A 27455-nucleotide genomic window follows, 5' to 3' on the forward strand; every position below is an offset into this window, starting at 1 on the left:
TCACTGTCTTTAAAAGCTGACACCTAAGCTTGTTTTAAAAGACCCTAGTACACAAAATTTCAAACTGGAAAAGTGACTAATTACGTAGTGATTCTTCACTTTATAAAAGAATTCTCCAGAGAGTTTATTTAAGTCCTCAGGTCCCTTGATGCACTTAAAATAGTTTCAAAATTTCCATCCACGGGCAATTTTCCAGAAACATACTTGATATCGTATGAAACACAGAACACCCGTATCACTTTCCTCTTTCTCGGCCGCGTTCTAGAGCACAGGGCCGCGGCTTCTGCAGAGGCAACCGCAGGAGGGGGCCAGGCCACTCACCTGATGGTGCCAGTCGGGGAGGGGACGGGGCTGACCAGGCTCCGGAGGTCCGGCTCCGGGATGTGGATCTTCAGCGGGGAGATCTGCGGGTAGAGCGGCCGGAGGGGGGACGCCGGGGCCTCCTCCTGATGGTACAGCGACGTGAACTGGATCTTTATCGCCGTGCTGGGGAAGCGGAAGGTGCACCTGCAACGGGAGGGGAGCGGGACGTTAGGTCCAGCAGGGGAGAGATGTCCCGGCGCGTCTACGCTGCCCGCCGTCACCAGCCAGTGTGCTCTCCAACTACGCCGCGCACATACACGTACCCAAACCTGCGCCCAAACCACACCACCTCTGCTTCCCTCGGGACAGGCCGGCGAGGGCACCGGGCTCCCTCCACCATGCGTGCGACAGCAAGACCTCCAGCCCGGACAGGTCCCCTGGTGTCCCCTCCCACAGGGCTCCAGACGGCCAGCCGGCTTCCTGTCCGCCTCGTGGATCCAGCACCTCGCAGAGAACGCTCCTTGGGAAACCGAAACGCCACGGTCACCTCCAGGACAGCTTTTTAATGACAGATGCCCGTCACCCAGAAGATGGAAAGCGAGCGCTGCCTGCAGAGGTGCCGGCGGGGGTCTCGGAGGAAGCGCCTGGAACCCGAGGGTACTGGCTGCCTTCACCGTCCGTTCTGGCCTCACGAGCCCCGAGCCTCGTCTCCTCTACTGGCAGGGGACCGCCCGCCCCAGGCCACTGCAGACCCCAGTCCGTCCCTGTGTGCGCACAGGAACCCAGGGCTCATCTCTCTCCCACAAACTCTGACCTGTAAAGCGGGGCATTACTTGTCAAGCACACCTTCTAAACTGACCAGTTATCCACAAGTTGCTAACTGTGGCTAGCAGACACAGGGTGCACACCGAAAAGTCCCTGATATTTGGTCCAGTCAATTCAGTTCAATTCAATTCAATTCACTGTCTAAGTAGCCAATTACCTCCCACCTCCCACCCACACAGCAAGCACTGCTTCAATCCAATTCCCTTTTGTCTTATTAAAACAACTTTGGGGCTTCCCTGGTGGCGCAGTGGTTGAGAGTCCGCCTGCCGATGCAGGGGACGCGCGTTCGTGCCCCGGTCCGGGAGGATCCCACATGCCGTGGAGCGGCTGGGCCCATAAGCCATGGCCGCTGAGCCTGCGCGTCCGGAGCCTGTGCTCCGCAACGGGAGAGGCCACACAGTGAGAGGCCCGTGTACCGCAAAAACAAAAACAAAACAAAACAAACAAAAAAAACTTTGAAGAAACAAGACTGAAGAACAGGCTCTGGGACATGGCAGGTGGTGACCTGGCAGCCCAGCACCCAGCGGGGGTGCTCGCGAGCCTTCCGCCCGGAGACCCACCTCTCAGGAAATGACTCAGCAGCACAAGCGTCTACTCTGAGAGCCCCTGCCTGCAGCTCACAGGGAAAATCAGGAACTCCAGCTGGCCTCACTGGCCAGTACAGATTCTTCCAGAGACACCAAGCAGAGAGCGGCTGCATGTGGCTGTCCAGGCGGAGCCCTGCAGCAGGCAGTGAGGCACGAAGACGCTGGGAGCCCCGGCTACCCGGTTTGTATTTCCAAATCCAAAAGCAGAACAGAGGGATCTTGATACTGTGCAACAGAAGCTGTTTTCCTGTTGATGCTGTTTTGCTTCTGGGAAATTCCGCCTAAACACCAAAATGTCAGGGATGCGGGTGGGGAAGTCTGGAATGGCGACATCTTCCCTCCGGTTCTGCTTACAGGGCCGCCCCAGGCTATTTAAAAATCGCCCGCCATCTCCTTCTTGTAAGCCAGTTCAAGAAACGTTTGCTGTCCTTTCCACTTTCTTTAGTTTCCCCACCACCCAATGGAAATTTCCTCCATCAGTCTTTTGGCTAAAAAGTGACGTCACACATATGCCTAAGATGCTTTCTGAGGCCGAGGGTCTCTCCAGACCCAGAGGCTGGTCAGCTTTTGTAAGTCAGAGTCAACGTGCATCCCCACCGGGTCCGAGATGGGCCCAGTGTCCCCGAGCCTGGGAACTGGCTGAGGGCTTCACACAGGTGAGCAGAGCGTGGCTGAGGGGAGCTCCACCTGTGAAGGACAGGCCTGGCTGAACAGCAGGGGGGTCTGTGCGCACACACACACACACACACGCACACACACCTGTTCCACCAGTGCTAGGTAGGAAGGCAGTAGTGCTGACAAACAGTTAAAAAAGAGTTTCTACGTCCCTTTACCATTTGTCTCTTCCTTCAACTGCTGCAAATTAACAAAACAAGCTACGTGTTACTCTCTGCCAGAGGCGCGTGGAGTTCTGACTTCCTGCATGGTACAAGTCCCTGTGTTAACATGAGATCGGACTACAACCTCAAGATCATGTTACAACTACAACTGTCAATACCAGCTAGAAAGAGGTTGTGGCTTCTGGCCTCTGACAGAGGTCACAAGACAGGCAGGGAATCTCAGAAAATGGGGTTTAGGGTGAAGACGAGAAAAGGCACGAGATCCGGAGAGAAGAGCTCTGGGCGGGGGTCAGTGCCTGCCTGGCCCTGGGCTGAGGGGGCAGATGCCGGGGAGCATCGTCAGGCCCCCTTCCCTCTGCTTCCCAGCCTGACTTCTGCTGTGGGACCACCTGCTGTAACCCCTCTGCAGCCCTGGATGATCTGGGCAGGAGATCACCTCCAAGACGCTTTCTGGTTCAAATCCAAGACGCTAGACAGACAGCACATGCACACAGACTGGGGTTTCAGTGAAACAAAGCACAGCGTTTTATAGATCAGGGATTTGGGCATGTCATCAGTGGCAAAGTCTACTGCCATCCATAACTGATAGCAGCAGGACAGTTTCCTACTGGAACGGTGATTTTCCAACTAAGGTTTAACCATGAACATTTTCACATTAGTTACAGCAACAGCTATTTCAAAAGCATCTCCTGACTCACTCTTCCAAAAATTATCCTGAGGCAGCTGATCTACCCAGGAGGAGGAGAAAATACCAGGAAGCTGCTTAATTTTAAACAGATGCCTCCGCAGGGTGCCCACCGAGTTTGCCAACTGTTACTTCTCTCCCTGGAACATTTTCGTTCTGGTTTAGGGCCCTGGCTGGAGCTTTAATGAGCGTGTTCTGCAATTAGAGCTACTCTCCTGAAGGCGCTCCACATTCAGGCTGGACCCAAGCGCACTCTGCCCGTGCGTCGGGGTTCCTGCCGGAGGTGGGGATGCGTGCTGGAAACCACCGCCCACCAGCCCAAGGGAGGCTCCGCGCAAGCACCCGAGCTCTGCACAGAGTTCTCGCCCTGCTTTGCAGAGGCGACAGTAGTCTGGTGGCTGCCCGGCGGGGGTGGGGGTCCTGCAGACGGGCGCGGGGCTTCCTTCCTTCGGAGGCGATGCGAACGCCCAACCATCGGCTGGCACGATTCCCCGGGTCTCCTGAAAACCACTGGCCTGGACGATCCGAGTGGGTTCTGCGTGCAGTGTGTGAACTGCACCCAATCGAGCTGTTTTTATTTTTTCATATAAATTTATTTATTTAGTTTTGGCTGCGCTGGGTCTTCGCTGCAGCACGCGGGCTTCTCACTGCGGTGGAATCAAGCTGTTTTTTCAAACGCTCTTGCCCTGAAGCTCCTACGCCCAGGCCCGCTCTAGTCTGGGAGCATGCAGAAGCCTGCGCTCCTGGAAATTGGGCCAAACTGGTATTGCCTCGGTTTCCTGTGAAGCTGCCCTGTTGAGCATCAGCTCAGAGATCCCTGCATGAAGGCTGGTCTGGCCCCGCTCGGCCACTCAGGAGCCTCAGGGACTCGGGCTGTCACCCACCTTCACTCCCATCTCGTCCTTAGGGAGGAAGCCCCCCACCGGCCTCACCAACAGGAAGTTGTCAGAAAAGAAACATAATTTCCCTGTCGTCATTCAGTCCTCACAGAGAGGACATGGACCACCTGTGTCCCCGGGACGGGAGGGGGCGCCACCGTGGCCACCCACGGGCTGCAGCCCCAAAAGGCACCTCCAGGGAAAAACAAGGACCCTGGACAAGTAAATGTGACACAAAAGAAAACTTCACAAGGAAGGCTGGGTGACAGGCTTGAAAACACCTCCCGGAAAAGACCAAGAAAATACAAGAAAACTTTGGAGGCTCAGTCCAGGAGGGAGAATCACTCTGCAAAGGACGCCCTTCCTCAGGCAGCGATGGGGAGGGCGGCCCGGGACCCTGCTTCGTGGCCGGCACAGAACTGCCGCTGGCCAGGAGTCGCCAGGCGGTCACACAGTTTGAAGTACAGGGTGCTGCCTCGTCAGAGGGCAAGGATGGGAGTGCTGCAGGCTAGAAATCTGGTCACCTTCCCTGTGCCGGGTCCAGCGGTCCCCCGAGATACCCAAGAGCGAAGTCTGTGTGCCCAGGATGCCACAAGCTTCAGGGGGACCAGGGGGACCATGGGGACCGGCGCCCGGGGCAGGAAACGATGCCACCGAGCCTGCAGCCTCAGTGGCCTCAAAGGAGCCACGACTCGGGTGAGACAGGCAGAGAGGCCCCAGCCCAACGGCAGAAAAGACCAGAGCAGGGTTTTCAAGAGTGAAACCCGCCCCCAGAGACCCTTGCTGTGCATCTGACCTGCGGATGTGACAGAGACAACATGCTCGGAGACTCCGGAGGCGAGGCGGAGCAGCCCCAACCTGGCCTGCGAGGAGGCGTGACCGTCCCTCCCCCACCTGCCCGGCCTGGGGCACCGCCAGGAAGCACAGCAGCGTCGTCTCCGGAGCACCTCGGAGGAGGCCGGCGGACACAGAACCCTCCACGTGCAGACACGGGGCCGCCGGGCGGGCCCCCCGGAACCTGCCCCTTTGGGGAGTGCCTCTGAGAGCAGGGCGGCTGTGACCAGTGAGTGTGCGTCCCACTCCTCCCTTTTCCAGACAGGAGCTGGGACCGCCTTCCTCTGCTTCTCCTCGGCACAGCGCTTCACAGATCCACCACTCGGGGCACCCTGATGCGGGGACGCACACGTAACAGAGACCCTGGACCTCCGCGATGCGGTCACCAGGTGGGACTTGGGCCGCCTCCCTTGACAACGGGGATGAGTGGTTTTTATGTCAGAATAAGGGCCACAACCACGTGGGGGGCTGAAAGGGCAGACTACGATAGAGATGGCTAGTCCCCTGGACGTGCACCCTCTTCTGCTTCGACACTGAACTCGTTTCAGCTGGACACACGGCTGCCCGACTAAGGACGACGCTTCTCTGCCTCTTGTGAAACCACGACTGTGCTGGTTCGCGGGACGCGAGGGTTCGTGCCCTTAAGAGGAAGAGAGTGTCTTCTTCACTTCTTCCCTTCCTATGGCCAGAATGTGGTGCGATGGCAGGAGCTGGAGCAGCCGTGGTGGGCTGTAAAACGGACACTGGGTAACAGAGCAACAGGACAGAAGAGCCTGGAGCTGCCATGTCAGATTACACTGGGACTGTTATACGCAAAAGAAATCCACCTCCCTTGCTCTCCTGACCTTCGTTACAAAAACCAAACCTCTGTTCTAATTCTAAACAGCTAAAGAGCTCCCCTGTGAGGAACAGCTGAATTCCACAGTGCACATTCATGGAGGAGTATCATGCGGCCATTTGAAAGGACGCCTTCCAGGACTGTTTGTCTCTGGGCAAATCTCTTAATGCATCTGATCTGTTCTCCTCATCAGGAAAATTGGGGTATTCATGGTGTGTACTGTGTAGGGTACACACACAAGACGTGTGAGTATCAAATGAAATAAGCAAAGTAGTTAGAAGCTCACACAGTACCTCACAGGCAATAAGCACTCATGGAAACGGGCCCATGGAGGAACGTTAAAAATGCTGATGACACCATGACAAGTGAAAACAGCAGAGACTAAACGGTCCAGCATTGCGGCTAAAGGCCTGGGATTTGAAATCAGACAGGCCTGGTTTGAGAATGGGCCACTGGGACACCGCTGGGACTCTGTGGGGACCTGGGGCGAGTGGCTGAATGTAAGGCCCCTCCCTGGTAAACCAGAGACAGACAGGCAGGCCTGGGGCAGCAGGAGCCCTGGGGCAGGCGAGGCGGGCACAGCAAGCGGCCGATGACACCGGCTTCAGTCATTCTTGCAAACATCCCCGGGGTAAGAGTGGTATTGCCGGAGACCTCGAGTCTTTCAAAATGTTTTTTAAATGTTGTAACCGTGTCCTTTAAGAAGTGAAGACTCAAGAATAGCGGGGAAAAGCTGTTACACATTTGATGACCAGTATGTTCAAAGTTTGAAAATAACCACAACCTAGTAGTGGAAAAATGGTCAGGCTCGGGGGCCAGCTGACAGCCAGTGGCCCCGCCCTCCCCCGCAGGCGTGTTCTAGGCCAGCAGGCGGCTTTTCCGGGTGGGCCCCCCCCCCCGACAACAAGCAACCCTCCTTTACAGAAGGTCTGCAACTGGCACACCAGAGGCTCTGAGTTTTATAAGAACTCCAAAGAACAATAAGACAGTTCAGGAAATGGTTTTGAAAAACCTTTTACATACACAGTCCCCAAATCAAAGAATTCTGATCATCTTAAGTGTTTTTAACCTAAAATATCTATTTCTATTAAAAACGTAATACATTTTGCTAGAACGTCTTTAAAAAACAAAACCCAAAAACAGAACCGAGCAGAGGAGGCTGGAGGCTGCAGAGGCCATAGTTCACTGCTGTGCTGGGAAGCCGTGCAGACCGGCGAGGGGTGAGCACGTGATCCAAACACAAGCTCCAGCCAGGAAGAGGGAACGAAGCCAGGAGCCCAGGCCCCGGGAAGGCGGGGCGATGACCGTCCTGACCAGGCAGCAGCTCTGCAGGGCCCCAGACACAACAGCAAAACCTCAAGTCATCCTACTCCAAAAAAACCTGACGAGTGCTGGTGTGTTGAGAGGCCCTTGTCCCCCCTCCTCGAACCAAGGCTACCCTCAGCCTGGACCTCAGACACAGAGGGTCCCAGCAGAGCCACACAGGGTCAGGCACCCTGGGGAGGAACCCAAGCCATCTGCCCAGGGACACTCTTATCCCTCAGTGGGGAAGCATCAGGTTTAAGACAAGCAAACAAAAAATGACTGTGGAAGTCGAGCTCCCAAGCTTTACCGTTTGGAAACTCAAATGGGGCAGAAAGTCCAATATATCTGAAAAAGCAAATACCTTCCAGATTTGCCTGAAAAACATCAAAGGTTATCCAGTTGGGTGAATGGAGGAACTACAAAGCTCAGAATTCCACTTCAAATGTTCTGGCTTCCTAAGGTTCACTGCCAAATGAACGGGCACTGCAGAGGGACATCCTGCACTGGGTGGCTCAAGTGTGGACCACAAGGCCGGGCTCTCCAGGGATGGAGCTTCAGACACAGCACCGCCGCTGGGATGGACACGGCGACAGCAGAGCTCGCGGGCGACGGGCTGCCACCAAGCATAGCGCCTGGCCTCGTACCAGCAGACCCACATTCTTCAAGATTCTGTCCCCAAAGGCCACCCCCTGTACGGAGCCCACCTCAAGGGCCCCTGCTTATCCCCGCCGGGCTTCCCAGACCACGGGCTCCCAGAGGGAAGTGTCACCTCTGCCGCTGCCTGTCCCCTCCATGCTGTGCACACACACGCTGGTGCACACGGCCAGGAGCTCACCACGCTCCCTGTCTCTGTGTAACTTAAGAGTCTATCGGGAGGTAAAGGCGGGTGTGAGGCAGGAGAGCGATTCCTTCCACATGGGTGAGGCACCCCGGAGGGTGTCGGCTGAAACCCAGAGGCCAGACCACAGGGAAACGATCAGACTTTTCTGACCCTGGGTTAACCTTGCAAGGACACTGACAACATGCCTTCTCTGTGTTTAGTAGAATCACTCAGCCAGAGAATCAGAGGACAGCTGGCATCCCTCCATCTCACACGGAGGGCGGGGGCCACTGACTTCTCCGCTCAAATCCACGTCCACAGTTTTTAACAGAGAGAAACCTGTGTGAAAATGGGAGCGTCTGCTGGCAGCCCGACCACCACCTGCGAGCTGCAGACACTCCATGTGCAGAGCCCAGCCGGCCACCAGGTCAAGTGCCACTGAAGATGGGTGGGGCGGGTACTACAGTGGTCTGTGCAGTGATGAACACTGGCCCATTCCGACACTAACCTGATCTGAAGTCAGATGCCAAGATTATCTCCATATTACACAAAGCTTCTCCCTCCCAAGGATGGGGTGTCTAAGCACGAACATGAAGACCCAGGAAAGAGCCAGGTGTGACGCAACAAGGACTAGCATGAAATAAGTAATAACCGCATTTACACTTAAACATTCCACCCAGAGAGCAGCAGTAACGTGCTGACCTCAGGTCAGGGACCGCCCCCTCCTGTGAGAGGATGCGGATGTGGCATTAGGAACCTCAGACTGGTCGGGGCTGTCAGCCGCTGCCGGGGCGTTAACACGTCCAGTTACCCAATCTGCAAAACTGAGTCTATTGCCTAAACGTTAATCAACGTGAAATTCAATAATATAACATAATACAACACAATGTAATGACAATAATAATTAAAAAGTAGCACTGGCTATTACATGTGCCAGGAAGCCATGCACTGAGCAGGTTAAGTATATCGACTAACCAGAATATTCCATTTCTCTGGACACTCGAGATATATTTAAATACGTGTATTTTAAGGACATTACGGTAAGGGCTCTGCGCTAACACAGCGCCTATAAATTTTAGGGGCAGAAAGAAAAGGCTCCAGGACAGGGCGGCTGTTGCACTGGGGGGGGGGGGGGAGAAACAAGAAGACAGCAGAAATCTGCTCTGCACGTTTATTTTCTGAGTCCTGGCAAGGCCCGAGTTCAATTCTGTTAAACTCGGCCAAGGAAACGCTTCAGAAGCTGAAGGCAGAGCCCAGGAGGCCCTGCCAGAAAGGTGTGGCCACCACCGCTGCCACCGCCCACCGCTAGGGGGGGCGGGCGCGCTGCCAGAAAGGTGTGGCCACCACCACTGCCACCGCCCACCGCGAGGGTGGGGGGGGGCGGGGGGGGAGCGCGTCCTTCCTGAGTGGACCGCTCCAGGCAAACCCACGAGCCTCCTACCCAGGCATTACCGCCCAAACCAAGACCTTCCTTTCGATACCAGCCTCGGAGATACAGCAAAGCTCGAGACGGGACCCCAAACACAAACCTCAGCTCCGCCTCCAAAGAGAGCAAACAGCCTTTGCTGTTAAGGAAAAAGAAGGGAACAAAGTTCCATTTGTCGGAACACAACAGGAACCGTGTGTGCAGCCCGGCTCGGCCCCCCTTCCTAATTTGGGAAATCCGACAGGCACCCTCGGAAACCGGACGGAGCGGCCCTGCACAGAGGCTGGGGAGAGCGGGCGGCTCCCCTGCCCCCCACCCCCCGAGCACCGCACGAGGCGTCCAGCCCACTTCCCTGAAGAACCGAAACCGTGAAAGCTGTGGAAGCGCCCGGGGAGGCATCGCAGTCGACAGAAGTGGAGAAAACCTCGCCTCCTGCCGAGGCCGAGGCCGAGTGGGATGGAAGCCCACCGCCCTCGCCCTCGTTCCCAGGGCAGCCCTGCTGATGTCAACACACAGCTCCCCTCTGTCCTCCCCAACGGGGCGGGGGTCCAAGGGCCTCCCTGCCGGGGAGCTGGGGGTGCTTCCCCAGGGCAGATCCCACACCCAAAGGAACCCGGGCTTCACGGGGGGAGCCGATCACGGGGCCGCCAGGGGAAGGCTGGTGAGCGGAGTTCCGCCAGGCGAGTTTCCATAACTTCCTTGTAAATCAGGTCTTTGAGGGAGGCCCCTGAAAACCTCCTGTGCTGTAATGAGCGACCTCCAGGCCGTCAGTCAGCTGCCCACACGACACTGAGTCTGCCCACGGCCAGCACCGTGGCCCTGCTCTCAGCACAGTCACCACTGGGGGCTCCAGACGTCCTCTGGCCGAGATTTCAGGGAAAACCACCCTGCTCCCTCCTGTGCCCCCTCACCAGGCCTCCTGGCACTAGTGGCCTCGCTCAGAGAGGTCGCCTCCGACCTCGACGCACAGCAGGCCTCCGTCCTCCCTCGGGGCACTCAGGCAGCTCCCTCCCAGGACAGGGCCTAGGCCTCCTGCTGGCTGTCATATGCCAGGAGAGGCGAGACGGAGAGACAGGAAAACTGCCTCTGAGCTGCCAGCTGTGGAGACTCGCAGGTCAGGGGCTGGCATCAATCTCACTCTCAAAGTTTAAGAAAATTCTTTATGTGATTTATTTATTGATTTATTGATTTATGGCTGCGTTGGGTCTTCGTTGCTGTGCGCGGGCTTTCTCTAGTTGCAGTGAGCGGGGGCTACTTTTCGTTGCAGTCTGAGGGCTTCTCATTGCGGTGGCTTCTCTTGTTGCGGAGCACGGGCTCTAGGCGCGTGGGCTTCAGTAGTTGTGGCACGGGGGCTAGTAGTTGTGGCACACGGGCTCAGGTGCTCTGCAGCATGTGGGATCTTCCCAGCCACCGTCTCACCAAGGCTGCTGGAGGGGGTTACACCCTCGTCAGAGGCCATGAAGCCGCAAGGGCCTCCGGGAAATTCTGGTGGGATTTTCCATCCACTTCAACAGCACACACAATGCAAGGCCTCCACAGAGCCGAGGACCCCGTGTTAATCTGGGGCGGCTTCATAATAAAGCACAGCTAGATTTCGGCAGAGACCTACTTCAAGGCAGCAGTAACAGCACCCGGAGTTTCACAGCAGAAAGCTGTTAATTAAATGGACAACTCTGAAAGCAACAATGATGACAACAGAATAAAAAGTAAGTCTCAGATATGCAACACCTCTATGGAGAAAAATTATAAAACTTAATTAAAGGACAAAAAAAGACCTACCTGAATGGGAAGACAGGTCACACAGCTTGTAACAGTTTAGAGCAGCTTTGTCTAATCCTGTTGGCGGGGAGGAAGGGCGCTGAAATGGGTGGCAGGATGAGGTGGTACCACGGCGAGTGAGGCGGCTGATTCACGAGGTCTGGCTCAGCCACCAAGCCGCGGTGGAGACCAGCCCCTGCCAATCGCACCATCCCCCCCGGAGGGCGGGGACGCAGTATGTCCCCACCCAGGATAGGGGGCTCACACCGCCCCACTGAGGACCAGAGAACACATGCCGTCCACGCCAAGGACAGGGGACACAGGCTGTGCCCACTGAGGGGCTAGGAGACATGTCATTCTCACTGAGGACTCGGGGACACACAGGCCAGTGCAGAGAGCCAGCAGGAAGGGTGGGAGCAACACGGGTGCGCCTGCGCTCGCCCTCAGCATCAGTGGTAGCCCCATGGAAATAATAGGGGGTGTCCCCCCTTCTCCCAGAGCCATGTCAGAGGAGTGCTAGTAAAATACTGGATTTAAATAAGATCCAAAGTCTTCAAAGATTGTACCCCAAATGTGCAGATTTCAATTACGAGGAAAATCTCAAACAAAATGAGAAAAGGCGTCAACAGACACCAACACAGGGTGACCCTGGTATCAGAATTATCTTTCCAGGACTTTAGAGCAGCCATTATAAAAACTCCAATGAGCAATTATAAGAAACAGAAAATCTCAGTAAAGAGAAGATATAAGGAGGAACCAAAGGGAATTTTAGAACTAAAAAATAATATAATAACTGAAACAAATATTCAGTGACTAGGCTCAAACAGAATGAAAAGAACAGAGAAAGTAATCAGTGAACTCAAAGCTAGAACAATAAAAATTACCCAACCTGAACCACAAAGAGAAAAGAGACTGAAATAAATGACTGGAGTCTCAGGGGCCCATGGGACCACAACAAAAGGTCTAACCTTCATGTTATCCAAGTCCCAGAAGGAGAACAGAAACTGGGTGGGGTAAAAAAATAGCTGAAAATTCCCCAAATTTGGGAATAAAGTAAACTTACAGATTCAAGAAGATGACTGAACCCCAAACAGGATAAACTCAAAGAAATCCACACCAACCTTTTGAAAATTGAAGACAAAGAAAATGTCTTAAAAGCATCCAGAGAGAAATGATATATTATCTATGGGAGGAAAACAATTCAAAATTCAAAAAAAAAAAAAAAAAAGGCACCTAGGGCTTGATGAAGGCATGACACCAAAAGCATGATCTATAAAAGAAGAAAAAAAACAAACTGGATTTTGTCAACACTGAAAACTCTTGCTGTACAAACAGCCCATCAGAGGATGACGACAAGCTTCCAGCTGAGAGAAGGAATGTCAAACCATACATCGCACAAAGGACCATCCAGAATGTGTAAAGAACTCTCAAAACCCAACAGTAAAAAACAAACAATTCGGTTAGAAAGTGGACAAAAGGTACGAAGGGACACTTCACTGCAGAGGACACCCAGATGGCAAATAAGCACACGGACAGACGTGCACGGCACCACCAGCCAATCGGGAAGTGCAGAGTGATGGCGACGCACCTAGAAGAGTAGCCAAGATAGAAAGCAGCCACACCACCAGGTGCCGGCGAGGATGCGGAGAAGCCGGGTCTCCCCTGCCCTGGGGCTGGGAATGGAAAACGGCACAGCCCCCGTGGGAGATGAGTTAGCAGCTTCTTAAGCTAAACTTACCCTGATGATGCAACTGATCAACTGCACTCCTGGGCATTTATCCCAGAGAAAGGCAGATTACGTCTACTCTAAACCTGCCCGTGACTGTTCAAAGCAGCTCTATCTGTAGGAGCCAAACACTGGGCTGAGCCACTGTGTCCCTCAGGAAACACAGGTGGAACCCACACAGTGGGATACTGATTACTCAGCAATAAAAAGGAACGAACTACTGCCCCACACAGCCTGGATGGAAGGCATGATGCCGAGCTGGAAAAGCCAAACTCCCATTTATGTCACATCTCAAAATGACAAAGTCACAGAGACAGAGAACAGATTCGTGGCTGCCAGGGGTTTCGGGGCGGGGGGTGGTTAGGTGTGACGAGCGCAGGGGAGAGCTGGGTGGTGGGGTGAGAGCCATGTGTCTTGGGGGAGGTGGTGACCACACAGATCTACATGTGCGGTAACATGACAAAGAAGGACACACACCTCGTGCCAATGTCAGTTTCCTGGCTTTGATACTGTCCTACAGTCATGTAAGCTGTAACTAGTAGGGGGAAGCGGGTGAGGTATACAGGGGACCTCTTGGAACGTGCTTAGAACTTCCTGTGAACCTATCAAAGTAACAAGTGCACCTGTGGAGCTGGAGCCCACTGTGGAAAGCCATGTAACGATGGGGTCTCACATGGGCCGCAACCCACACTCCACCCTGGACTATAACACGTGCGGAGGGCATTCGCTCCCCTTTATGTCAGAACTGAGTTATCATGTAGAAGGAATAAAAAACCTTACAGCTGGTTCACTCACATAATACAGTGTCTGCAGACGCTCGTGAAGAGAAGGTGAAGGTAAAGATGCAGAAGAAACAAAACAACACCTGACGCGAAGCACATTATCAACTCGGGGGCTGCGGTCTTCACCTCCTGTAGGAATTTTAACCATTCTACAAGGGAACGTGGACCAACATCCTATAACTACAAATGCTACATAAAATTAAGCCCCGTAGGTGTCCTTCCTCCTCAACTTTGTCAGCCAGCGGCGAACCTCTGAGATGGAGATGCCCACGCTCCCACACACGGGCTGCGGAAGGCACACACACGCCTGATGGGAGCCTGTGGCTCCAGGACGAGGAGGGACAGCCGGCCTGCCCTCGGAGCGCCCCGTCCAAGGACGCGGCGGGCTCCCTTCCTCTCCCTCCCCCCGGGGAACTGGACAGACTGGGCTGTGCGTTCTGACCGAGCACATGCCCAGTACTGCCCAGCCCACCGGGATGCGGGAAGCCTGCTAGCACACGGACCATGGCGGCCCAGGAGCTCTGCAGAGACACGCTATCCTGCGGCCCTCATTCCTGGCCCCTTAATTACAGCTTCCAGGCGGCGGGGTCTAGGTTGGAGTCTGGCAATCCCGCCCTGGACCAGCCACTGGAGGCACTGCCTTCGCTCATCTTGTTTTCCCTACATTTCTCGTCTTCCAGGAACTGGCTGTGGATGTGGGCGCTCTTGCTGGTGGAATCTGTGAGCCGCCCCAGGCTCCCAACTTGGTAACATGCCCTGCTCAGCCAGTTGGCAAGACCTGGATCCCATCGGTCAGTTACAGCGAGAAACAAAGAACCGGCAGTTTCCTGTTTCACAACACCGGAGTATTTCACATCATCCCGTTCATTCATCCTGAACTTGGCTCTGCTCAAGTCAAAAGCTGATAAACAGACGGCTTCTCGTAGGTCAGGCTTCGTAGCCTGTGCCCCTGGCCGGAGGAGGCCCGCGTCCCGGCCAGTGCGCAGGCAGAGCAGGGCCGGCAGGGCACACAGACGTCCCCGGAGCCGGGCCCGTGGCACACGTGGGCCTGACACTAATGGCTTCGCCCTGAGACACACTTTGCCAGCAGACGGAAGCTGTTAGTCGTGATCCCTCCTTGAGATCAAACACCCAGACACACAGCGCAATCCCAGCTAAGCTCCCTCTGAGGATTTTCCGCCAGAAGACTCAGCTGACCAGAGAAGCTCGCCTCCCTGCCCGGGGGAAGGCTGATTGCCGCCGCGTGCCGCGCTTCTGACTGTGTTCTGCTTCCGCGTGCGCTCGCTTCCACCTGCACTTCCGCATACGCTTCCCTGGGCACTTCCGCACGCGCGCCCCCGCGTGCGCTTCCCGGGCACTTCCGCGCGCGCCCCCGCGGCACACAGACTTCCCGCAGGGCAGGTGAGAACACACGCTCCCCGCGGCTGTGTCCGGGGAAACGGAGCCCCTCCCGGGTGAGACACCTGGGCGGGTCTGTGGGACGGAGGCTGCGGTGACCGCACACCTGCAGCTCTGAGCTGCGGCCGTGAATCACCTCCTCAAAAAGTACTTACATCAGAACTTAAGATGTGCCTTAGAGACGAGACAAAACAAACAGCACCCCGACTTTTATTAGAACAGAACGTGAGAAGAGCAAGAGGGTAGAGGATACCATTAATCTGCAGAGACGACTCCCCACCGCCCCCCGTCCCGTCCCTGTGATGAGGTCCGGGAGTCACTCAAAAGCATCCTCTCAGCGACGCTTGAGACGTCAGAGGACAGGGCTCCCAGCACGCTTCTGTTTAGGAAGCCGACCTCTCGTGGGCTTTCCTAGGATGAGCAGCTGCGTGGGCTGCGCGTCTCCCGATTCTTCTCCCGCCTCGGCTTTTCCAGGGGTCCTGACCCCGGGCCAGCTCAAGGCCCCGCACTCAACAGTGCTGAACTAATTATATAAAACATTTCCCACTATTTAAAGTTTACACAGTTAAAGGTTATGAACAGTTATGAACTTTCTCTGTTGACTATTTAAAAATGTAAGCGATTATCAAATTAATTGGGTAGGAAAAGAATTTTTTAATAAGCTTTTTTTTAAAAATTTATTTTTGGCTGCGTTGGGTCTTCGTTGCTGCGCGCGGGCTTCCTCTAGTTGCGGCGGGCGGGGGCTACTCTTCATTGCGGTGCACGGGTTTCTCACTGCGGTGGCTTCCCTTGTTGCAGAGCACGGGCTCTAGGCGCGTGGGCTTCAGCAGCTGTGGCTCACCGGCTCTAGAGCGCAGGCTCAGTAGTTGTGGCACGTGGGATTCAGTAGTTGTGCCTCTCAGGCTCTAGAGCGCTGGCTCAGTAGTTCTGGCTCACGGGCTCTAGAGTGCAGGCTCAGTAGTCGTGGCACACGGGCTTAGTTGCTCCGCGGCATGTGGGATCTTCCCGGACCAGGGATCGAATCCATGTCCCCTGCATCGGCAGGCGGATTCTTAACCACTGCACCACCAGGGAAGCCCCCCAGATTTTTGTTTTAAGTCACAAATTTACTTGGATAAATTACCTGGGCATCTGATTATGAATCTGGATGTGAAGTTTATCAGCCAAAGGGGGCCAGGGAGTTGGCCTGCCCCTCAGAAGTACTGACCATTGTCTGTTTTTGTACCATAATTTTAAAATGAAATCTTGTTTGTAGTTCTGCAGAAGTCACAGAGCTGTGAGCACAATTTAAAGATAAATAAATGTCATCTCTTGTCAACTGAAAATAAAAGAGAGAAATGATGCACACCCCCGCCCCCCATCCTCACCAGCCCTGCTCTGCGTCGATACATCTCCCCCGAATGTTTGAACAGTGTTTAATCATAAATGGATTCGAACGCACGCAGAAGCATAAACAGAACTAAGCGCCTGTCACCCGTCCAGGAGAGGAGCAGGTTAGCAAGGTGAGAGGACAGAAAACCCCAGCTGCACAGTGAGAAGCCAGGGAGCAGGCACGTTTAAATCCAAGGCAGACAACGGGACCATTTTCAAGATTACAAGAATAAATCCAGAATCCACAGAGTGGCAGTCTGATTGTCAACTATCAGTATTCTTTCCCAAGGACGTATGAAAGGCAGAACAGATGGGTTTCACTGTGTCTTAGAAATGCCTATCCCTCGATGGTAAATGATCAGACTGACCTTAAGCTGTCCCGTCTGCCGTGGGCGATGCTGCTCTGTACACACAGGGCGAGTGGTGCTGGGAAGCCCTAGCGAAGGCCAGCCCCACTCTCCAGAGGGCGGCTCAGTCCTCAACCTGTATTATTCAAAACCAGCGCGATCAAAACTACACACAAAGCAGACACTACTCACAGCACCCCGCACGTTTCTGTCTAAAGAAACCGCACTTGGAACTTCCCTGGTGGCGCAGTGGTTAAGAATCCGCCTGCCAACGCAGGGGACATGGGTTCAAGCCCTGGTCCGGGAAGATCCTGCATGCCATGGAGCAATTAAGCCCGTGCGCCACAACTACTGAGCCTGCGCTCTAGAGCCCGTGAGCCACAACTGCTGAAGCCCGCGTGCCTAGAGCCCGTGCTCCACAACAAGAGAAGCCACCGCAATGAGAAGCCTGCGCACCGCAACAAAGAGTAGCCCCCGCTCGCCGCAACTAGAGAAAGCCCGTGCGCAGCAACGAAGACCCAACGTGGCCAAAAATAAATAAACAAACAAATAAATAAAGTAACCACACTTATGGGCAGGCACCAAACGCTGGAGTGACCCGAGTGGGCGCCGCAGCCCGCAGGACCACGCGTGAGGCGCAAAACGCCGGCGCGGGCCTCGTCCCCACTCTCCTGGCCTGTCTCACGCATGAGGGCAAGTAACAAATAAGCACAAACAATCTACCTCAAATATCTAAGAACCACGTGCCTGGCTTCGGCCTCACTGGGAAAGAATTCCAGAGCCCCCCCCCATTGCCACTGTCCCCCCTCTGTGCACCAGCCCTCTGGCTCTAGTCCCGCCCACCTTGACCTCCCTCCAAAAGCACATCTTGATTCCCTGTCACCTGGGTCCCTGCCCCACACACACTCCGAGTCCACCTTAACCAAAACCAGCTCATTAAGGCCCAGCTCGCGTCTCCAGCCCTGAGCCCTGAGGCCTGGCCCCTGCTCCCTGGGACCCCAGCAGTCCTGTCTGCACATCTGAAGGTTTGCTTGCTGGGGATCCAGAGCTGTGTGGCCTCGGGAAGGTCCTTCCTCTCTCTAAACCAGGCCCGTCCTCTGTCAAGCGTGGGAACACACACCACACCTACCTCGTGGGGCCATGGCGATAACCGTGAGACAGCGCGTGTGACGCGCGCAGGGCACGAGCCAAGGGCCAGGAAACACACGCAGTTACCGTCGCCCTCGTGGCTCTCCCACGGGTTTGGTGTTCAGGCCTTTCCTCACAAAGCGCCCACCTCACCACGCTCCCATCTGCAGGCTGGTGCTGACGTGGGTTCCGTTCCCGAAACACAGGCTAATCGCGTCGCTTGCTTACTATGACGCCTCCAGGGGTCCCCCACTGGCCTTGGGATGGAGCGTACGTTTCCACCCTCCCGCTTGCCAAGCTGTCTGAGGCCCACGGGGGGCACCCCCGCCCGGCAACATCCACAGCACCCCCTCTCGCCACAGTGACCACGAGCTGCTCGGGGCACAGAGCTGAACATTTCTCAGCAGCCCGCGTGGCTGTGCCTCCCTGACACTCGTTCTCACCAAGGAAATGTCAGCGGGGGATACGAACCATCTCTGGGCCAAGGCTCGAGGAAGGCAGTGTGCCCGCTCCTGTTCCGGCCCCGTGGGAAGGCGCCCTCCTCCCCGTACCACCTGCAAGGAGCTGGCGACTTACTTCCTCCGTGCTCGAGCCGCTGGTACATTTGTTATGACGCACTCGCCTCCCTGACTGATACATCACAATACAGACCACAAGCAGCCTTCACCCCTGCTTCACCAGAGCTGCCCTATGCGGAGGGGTGGGAACTCACCGCCCTCGTGTTTCTGGTGGTACCTGCAGGACATATGCCAGCACAGTGATTCTTACACTGAACTAGAATAAACTGTCTTAGGCATAACATCCCAAAGAAACAAGCTGTTTTAGCAGAAAAAGCGATGGTGACTAAGGGTCAGGAGGTGCGGGGTCCAGTCCCAGCTTTGCCACCTGTAACCGACTCATGGGTCAGGGTCCTGGTGCCTCTGCTCTGTGTTCTCCAGGGCCCTTCTGAGCTCCGAAACGCCTTGAGGCCCAGGAATCGCGACCTGCTCTCCAGACACCCCAAGGGCGAGGGCGGTGGCCAACCAGCACCCGTCGGTCACATCCACTGAGGCACACACACCTCCTCCACAAGGAGGAGCGACACAGGACAGGAGAAGTGAGACCAGGACAGCGATAAGTAACTACAGTGACAGATGGAAGACAACGAAGGGGGAGAAACTTGAGACGTGTAACTCCACGTGGGGGAGAGAAGAGGCTCTGAGTTCAGTTTCTATTAAAAGCAGCCTCGGCCGCGCAGACAGATCAGGCCCCTCTCGCGGAGGAGCAGCCAGCCTGGCCCCCGCGTGCTGCCCCCCTCCACGGTCAGGACCAGACAGCCTGCGGTGCCAGAAACCAGGGCCACGGCGATGTTTTCATTACAAGCATGAGACGGTCGTCGACACAGATTCCCAGCACTCCGCCCCTAATCCAAATGCCGATTAAAACCCGGATGGACGCACTGTCCCTGAAGCCAACGTGTGGGTCCTGGAAGGAAACTTCCTTTAAACAGAACCTTCACTGAGGCGGCCGTGATCTCAGAGGGAAGCTGGCATCTGCACTGCTCTGCAGACAGGACACCATGGCTAAGAGGTACAGGTCACTCCTCCAAAGTCACCAAGTCACCCAGAGAGCAAAGGGCAGCTCCTGTGCAAGCTCTGACCTCCTAACTCCTCACAGGATGAAACAAAGAAACTGGATTTTGTGAAACAAAGTTGACAATAAAACCATAAAAAACTCCTGCTGAATCAACCTACCCCCACGAAATTTATTTTAAAGAGTCATTTCTGTGCTGCCACTGGGCTTCAGAGCAGCTCTGACCGGAGCACGGGCCCTCGCCCCTGCTGTCCCCTGTCCCCACCCACGGGCAAGGGGCTGTCATCGCACTGAGGAATCTCACTGCTCAAGCGCTCGGGCCAACGGCCTAACGGGTAACTTGAACTCTATGGTGGCAAAATTAACCAAAGTTCAATTCTGAAACTTTGCCCTCTCATGCCTCGCAGGCCACAGGTGCTGTCACAAAAGCAAGAAGTATTCCAGGTGGGGAGGACGCGGGTGAGGCCTGCCCGGTGGCCGGGTCCCCAGGCCCGGGCAGGGCCGTCTGGTCCACCGGGCGTCTGCTCAGCCTTTCACTCACCAACGCAGGTACTGAGCGCTTGTTGACGAGCAAGTGCTGGCCCCGCACGGGCCCCGAGAATGAAAATGATGGACTCTCCGAGGAGATGGGGCCTGTGACCTGGGCAAGGAGGCCCGTGACACAGCAGCAAGGTGGTGGACGCTGCGCAAGAGAATAAAGAGGACGACGGGCCCAGCAAAGGGCCCCCTGAGCCGGCAACCCCCTGCGGGGCGGAGGCGGAGGGCGGCTGGCTTCGGGGCTGCACGGGGGCCCGACAGCACAGACGAGGCTCCAGGTGACACCCAGCGCTCACCCGGAGTCCACATGTCACCAGCCAGGAGCAGCGCTTCACTGCCACCCTCACCACCCCCCAAACTCCCCAAGAGGGTGGAAGCCAGGGGCCGGGGGCCACCCCCAGCAGCCAGGGCTTCACCAAGTATCCGGGAGAAAATTCCTTCCCAGATCACACGCAAGTTGAAGTTTACATCATTTGGAGCAGACGTCCGTGTTTTCGTTACCCCAATTTGCTACACTTCCGTTACCTCGGCTGTCGTTCTGTCACACGGTATTCCACCCTAAACCAAGAAAGTAACTTTCCATCATTTAAGGTCAAGTTAGACTTTAACCCTTTCAACCTTTTCCAAGGGAGTGGTGTTTCTCTGCGACCCTCTCCGACTGACCGCAGGCCACCGATAAAACAGAAGCTGGGTCAGAGAGTCAGGAAGCAAGCCCAGGTTTCCTCAGGGAGACGGGGTCCTCTCCGGGAACCAGCAGCGGGGCTTGTTTAGAGACCCCCGGCTTTGTCCTGGAGGAATCACACAACAAAGCCCAGCGAGCAGCCATCAGCACAGGCAGAACGTGAAAAGGCCTGTATCTGGCTCAGGCCCTCCCCAGAGCACATTCCTAACGTCCCGGGGGGCCGGGAGAAAAGGCCGCCACATCTCCCAGCCAATCCCCAGCATCCGTCCCAGTGGTGGGGCCTGGCTCTCCCTCCACTCAACTCAGAACTGGCAGGAGACCTGGAGACGGTGCTGATGGACGATATGCTTCCACACGCGTGGAGCAGAAGACGGGGGAGGCGGAGGGACCCCCCCCCCGCAGCAAACAGCTGGCCCTCCGTGGTGGCTCTTAAAACCACTGGCTCGCTGCCGCAGATCCCCACAACGGCACGTATTTTAGCGCCGTGGAGAAGAAACGATCCATTTGGGGAAAGTGGGTCATAAAACAGATGAATAACACTGAATAACTGTGCAGGGAGAAGCCTGGTTCCAGCAGCGTGGGGATAAACCAAACTGGTTTAATTGTTACGTAAACTGCAGCCTCAAACTCATCAATTTATCCCTGATGGCCTATTCGTCAGAATGGTTTTCTCTGATATAAAAACTGAGCCAGACACTTCAGGGCTACACACCCACCCTCGCGACACAGCCAGCCTCCGGCCTGGATCTCCTTAGTGTCTGAGCAGCACCCGCCTCCACAGGGCCAGGGCACTGGATGGAAAACCCGGCACACAGCCTTCTCTCCCCGAGGCTGGAGGCTGACGCTCCGCCCAGTATCACCGCCCTGCGATCTGCTCGGGACGAAGGCAGGAAACCCTTAGGTTTTAATTCTCATTTTTACAAAGAAAATGCAATGGAGTTCAGTTAAGGTATAAACCAGCTACGTTATACCTTATAACAAGTAACGAGCTCTTGTGTGACTTGTTCAGTTCCAACAAAATTCTTTGTAGACCCTGCAAAGAGTGTTCAGAACAGTGGGACGTCTCTGTGGGCCCCTCGAGAAGGAGCCACCTATGGAAGGAGAGGATATATGGGGTGTGGTACCCAGGCAGGCGAAGGAAGGACCAACCTCAGGGTCCAACAGGACTCAAGGGCACTTACAGCAAAGGAAATAATCCCTCACGCTTCCAAACATGCCACCCCGTGATAAGTCCCTAACAAGATGCATCTTCTATCTTCCACATTTCTCCACGCTGAAGACAATCCAGAAAAAATTAGAAATCACATATTGGTTTTGGTTACCATGAGCATTCTCTGATCCAGGTGGTAGAAATTAGGGCCCACGATGATGGAGCTGGGTGGGGAGGGAAGCACAGAAGCCAGGTCCTGCCCTGACTCGGCCTGGCCACAGCTGTCAGTGTCCAGTGGCCTCTGCCAGCCGGGCCACACCGCCCACCAGCATTCCAGACCCTGCTGGGGCTCCCAGCTCAGGACGGCGCAGGATCCTAACCTACTCAGCCACACAGACATTAACATAAAAAAGGTGCTTTAAAGCCCCTGGCTAATCGAATTCCGATCCCCCAGCAGTAGTGATTGCAAATATGCAGTTTCAGCAAAGTGACTGCTCTGGTTCTTTAAAAAGGAAACAGGCACGAGGAAAACACGCTGAATGCCATAGCGGGCACCTCGGTGAGCAGCAGCTGTACACGGCTTTTCTCCTTCCCACATTTCTGTATTTTCCAAATTTTCTGTCAGCGTGTATGTGACACCAAAAAGTTTGAAAAAATAAAGGTGGCATAGATGTGTAACATCAAAGCTAAAGTGCACTCTTTTTCTTTTTTTTTTTTGCTTTCTTTTAAATACTGGATCCTCCGGAAAGAACACTGAACAATTTTGACTTTTAAGAAAATTAGAGAATGCAGGCTGATAAAGTACTCTCCAAAAAGCTTGAGAATTCAAGACTTTGAACTTGGTGTTAACTACCATGTTAGTAATATGGAATCCTCTGGAAAAAAGTCATTGTGGATAGAAGAGTTCTCCAAAGAGACCCTCATCTGCTCCTTTAAAAAGTTACTGACTTTAGGGCTTCCCTGGGGGCGCAGTGGTTGAGAGTCCGCCTGCCGATGCAGGGGACACGGGTTCGTGCCCCGGTCCGGGAAGATCCCACATGCCGCGGAGCGGCTGGGCCCGTGAGCCATGGCCGCTGAGCCTGCGCGTCCGGAGCCTGTGCTCCGCAATGTGAGAGGCCACAGCAGTGGGAGACCCGCGTACCGCAAAAAAAAAAAAAAAAAAAAGTCAAACTTCCTTGGCTGCTTAAACGACAGTGAACAAATTGAAATTACAACTCTGAAAATTATAAAAGGTGAAGTCTGAAAAGATGAAGAGTACAAGGAGTTAAACAAAGAAACTGGCAGAACTGCTCAGGAAAGGGAAACACGACCACAGGCATCGACTCCGCAAATGTCAGGATTATGGTTCAATCCCTTACAGGCTAGAGGTGTATCAGAAGAAACTTGAAGAATTAAGTATCCCCAAATACGGGCTGAACGTCTCATCGGGGTCCCCTACTTGCAGATGATAAACAATGAGCGATGCCGGAGCAGAGAGCACGGGAGACGCCAGCCGGGGACGGGGACGGGGACCGGGACGGTGGCGGGGCAGGGCACTCCCTGGGCGGCCAGCGTCTGGGTGGGCGGCCTGTCTGACAAGGACTATTCCAAGGGTGGTTCCCAAGTCCTGAGACCCTCCCCACCCACTGCCCCTCTGTGTGAGCTGACGGGAGGGCCACGTGTTCAGCGGGGAAAAGGCCCAGATAAACCCTTAGGAACCGCAGCAGAAACAGTTCCACACACGCCCTCGCCCTCAGGGCCTTCTAGATGAATGGGGCAGGAAGTGGGGAGGGGAGGACACACAAATACATCATATAGGAAATAAACGATTATAAACTACAGGAACACGTGGGGAAACACAGAGTGCAGACAGTGAGTGCCCCAACCCAGCCCCGAGGCAGTGACACTGGGTGACCCCACGGAAGAAGGTGGACGCGCTCCAGGCAGGGCATGGCAGGGAAGGCACTGGGCGCTGGGGCCCAGCAGGGATGGCTGTGTGAGAAACACTTAAGTTAAAGGCTGTACCCACCTGGACCGACGGCAGCGTGAAAGCGAAGGGCAAACAGGGATACGAGAGGGGTCAGGCCCACAGAGGGCGGGTGCCAGGGGCTGGGGGAGCGGGCTGGGGCGTTGGCGGTCAGAGCGGACCGAGGTGCAGTTTGGGGAGATGAGAAATTCTGCAGATGGATGGTGGCGACGGCTGCACGACAGTGTGAATGCACTGGACGCCCCCGAACTTACGCTTAGTAACGGTGACGGTGGTCAACTTGATGCCACGCAATTAGAAGGGTGGCTGGGGCTCTGGAGTAGCTGACGTGGGAGACGAGCGGCCCGGGGTGTCCTGGCCCGGGGTGGCAGGGACACGGGAGAGGTGGGGGCCTCACGGAGTCTCAGGGGCAGGCAGAGCTCGGGACGCCCGCTGAGGAGAAGGAGGCCCAGAGGAGACCGGGGACTGCGCTGCCCCGACGCGCCCTCCCCACCCGGGGCCCGGCTGACCACCTCTCACTGCATCACCGAGAGACCTCCTTGCGGGCCTCGGTGTCACAGCCTGTGCTCTTCCTGCTGTGTACGGCCGCCAGTGACACCACTGCAAATCTCACGGGCATTTAAGAAACAAACAAAAACAATCTGCTTTAGAAAAATTACATGCGCCGCGCGGATCCAAGCTCATAGATCAAAATGACATCAGGGAAAGTCTTACAAGTTAGCACAACATATAAAACAGGAGGGAGACGCTGTTCTGCCTTGCGGTCCATCCTCACGGCCCTACCCGCCCACCCCAGGACGCCACACCAGGCCAGGGGCTCCTGGGACCCAGTGTGACAGCGGGCTGGAGAGAGACGCCATCTCGGGGCCCGGGAAGAAGCGCCCCTGCGGGTGGACGCGGCCGGCCCTGTGCCTGTCCCTCGTAGACAGTGACCGGGGCCGAGGACAGACCCTGGCACATAGAAGGCGCTCGGCAGCTAGAGACAAATCCTCCGGGTTTCACTGGGAAGCGGCGGGCAAAGCCCAGGTCTCTGTGGGGCTGGGGAGTCGGCGAGGAGCTGGCCAGGGTGGGACGGGCCCCCCCGTGCTGCCGGGGCTGCGGCTGGGCCACGGTGCACACGCGCGCCTCCCACGAGAGGCCCGGGAGCCGCGCACCTCACAGCCTGGCACGTAGAAGGAAGGGTGCCTAGAACCCGGGCTGAGGGACGACCAAAGGCTCCAGCCATTGCCCCAGCCTTTTCGCTGACATCTGGACAAGCCCACTGTGGGCTGGATCTCAGCCCGCGGGGCTCAGAAACAAAGAGAACGTTTACTCATAATCCTGTGAGCGAGATGCTTTCAGCGCTGCTGCCGTCAAAAAGGCTCCAAGGGCAGGACCTGAAGCCACACTGTCTGAGTACTTCCCTCCCAGGTTATTTTATTAAGTGAGTAGTAGCCGATTTTCCAAATATTTAGATAGCTACTCTCAAAACAAACAAAAAACCACACAATTTCTCTACGATGTCTGGCTTTCTGTATCAGCGACTAGCAGGGTTTTCAGCCTCTGTAACCTTTATCTTACGTGGCTCTCACAAACTCCCTTCTGCAAGTGGAATCACGGGTCAGGTAGTTGCCCCCGTTATCATGGACTGTTCTACAGGCGCTGCATCGCGAAAGATGAGCTGGAAACACGTCCAGATCCTGGAGGGACTTCCCGCAGAGCAGGTACCACTCTGAACATCATGGAGCCCCAGTCCCCGGGCCAGGGCTTCCCCCAAATCATGTGGTTTATTACTGATGCTTTTAGTCTTACCACACAGAATAAAACAACCCTTCCTAACAACGTTCTGGCGCTCAGATGAATAAAACTCACCCGTCTCCTGGGCTCCGGACATTGTGTGTACACTTCCTTGCCACCCCACGACAAGGTCAGGCGACACGGGACGAACCTGTGTAGGCTGAGGACCTGAGCTGGAGGCCGCCGGCTGCCCCTGGGGGCTCCGGGGGCCATCCTCCCCCACCCTCCCCCACCCTCAGAGGCAGCCTGTCACCCAGCCCGTGGGCCACGTCCCGAACGGCCTTCAGGGTTATGAGCCTTTGCCACGGCCGCAGCCAGCACCCCGGTCCTCATGCCTGAGCGTGGCCCCCACGGTCCGTCCCACTGGGTGGCCCTGGCGGTGCCCACATCACTTCTCTCCTCTGAACCTGCAGGGGGGCCCCGAGGCTCTCTGCTCCATCTCTGGCTTCCCCATCAGAGCACCCCACCCTGGCCCCCGAGCCTCTGCCCTGACTCTTCCCCGTCACCAGCTCGTAACTCAGACCTCAGTTAAGATGCCGCTTCCCAGGAAGTCCTGCCACCCACTGTCTCCCCCGCCTCCTGCGGGGCCTTCCTCACTGTGCCCGCATCCCCTTAAGTCTCACCGTCACTCGCTCTCCGTGGTCACAATGTCGCCCTCCTGCTTCCCGGGAGCGGGGAGGCAGTGTGTCCTGCTCGCCCTGCACACCTATCCCCGCAGCGCCTTACACACAGGAGTGCTCCCGAGGAAAGGAAACCAGAGACCTCAGGAACCTAAAGGCCGCTGGGGTGTGGGCAGGGGTTCCGTCCAGGTCCAGCATGGAGACGCGCAGGGGCCCCTAGATCCGGCCGGGAGCTCAGGGGAGGCGGCTGCAGGTGAGCCCGGGGCCCCCGGGATGGGACAGGAGCCGGAGCCAACGGGTCGAAGGGCAGGCAGGGATGCTCTGTCTGAGGCCCGGGAGTGCGCAGGTGCACGGGGGCTGAGAGGCTAGAGCGATGAGAACAGGGGAAGGAATGCCGGGAAGGAGGCCACAGGGCCGGGAAGGGCTGTGGTCAGATGGCGGGGCTGCGAAGACACAGTCAGTTATGTGTCTGACAGTCTCACCCACGAAGCAGTCTTTCTACAGCCGTGGAAAACACACACAGTATAACGAAGCAGACTGTATGACACGACTCGTGTAAATCCCCCCCCCCCGCCGCCACACACACAACTAAACGAACCATCACTCGCAGATGTCTCTGGGTGTGGAAGGTACGAGAAAGGCCTAGCATCAAACTCCTACGGGTCTCGGGAACTCAGAGGACCCCGATGTCAACCATAACGTGTCGTTTTTCTTATTTAAAAAAAATATGACAGGACGTGAACAAGGACACGTTACATGATCCTCTACGCTTTTCTGTATTTTTTAAATGCCCTGCAGTACATATGAGTTGTTTCATCAGTTCTGGGCATCCATCTCCAAGTCACAGCTTCTCCTTTGCCAGATGCCCTGCATCCCAGCTGGTGGGGGACAAACACTGCGGTGACGAACAGCGACTCCGAGGCTGGCCTGAGATCAAGGCCCGGCCCTGCCTGTCTCTCAGTGTCCTGCCCGAGGGTGAGCCGGTCCCCGCACCCCGCAGAGGCTACTCGAGCCAATTCAAGGTAAAATCCCCTGTGCTCTGAGATCCCTCCTCCGTCCGGACAAGCAGCTCAGAGAAGCACAAGAACACACACCCTGCTAATTCACTCTGATCGTACAACCTTAGCAGCCGGGAGGCATCCTGGGGGAGCCGAGCCCGTCCCACAGCCCATGCACGAAGGCCGCCCTCTACAGAGCCCCACTAGCGACTGGCGCCTTGGCGAGAGAGCACAGGGCCGGTCCGCCCCAGCACGACCAGCCTGAGGCACGGCAGCGGCTTCCCCAGCAACAGGCCAGATCTCA

General features: G+C 55.9%; 1 protein-coding gene across 2 annotated transcripts in view; it reads right to left on the reverse strand.

The window, feature by feature from the left end:
* FOXK1 (forkhead box K1) overlaps window positions 1-27455 on the reverse strand; it is a 67207-nt gene that overhangs the window by 25472 nt on the left and 14280 nt on the right. For both annotated transcript variants that reach the window (XM_049699949.1, XM_004268966.4), the window contains exon 2: window positions 322-507. In XM_049699949.1, coding sequence (XP_049555906.1) covers window positions 322-507 — 186 coding nt within the window. The remainder of the gene's footprint in view (window positions 1-321; window positions 508-27455) is intronic.

Source organism: Orcinus orca, chromosome 16, assembly GCF_937001465.1.
Source record: "Orcinus orca chromosome 16, mOrcOrc1.1, whole genome shotgun sequence".
Taxonomy (NCBI): Eukaryota; Metazoa; Chordata; class Mammalia; order Artiodactyla; family Delphinidae; genus Orcinus; species Orcinus orca.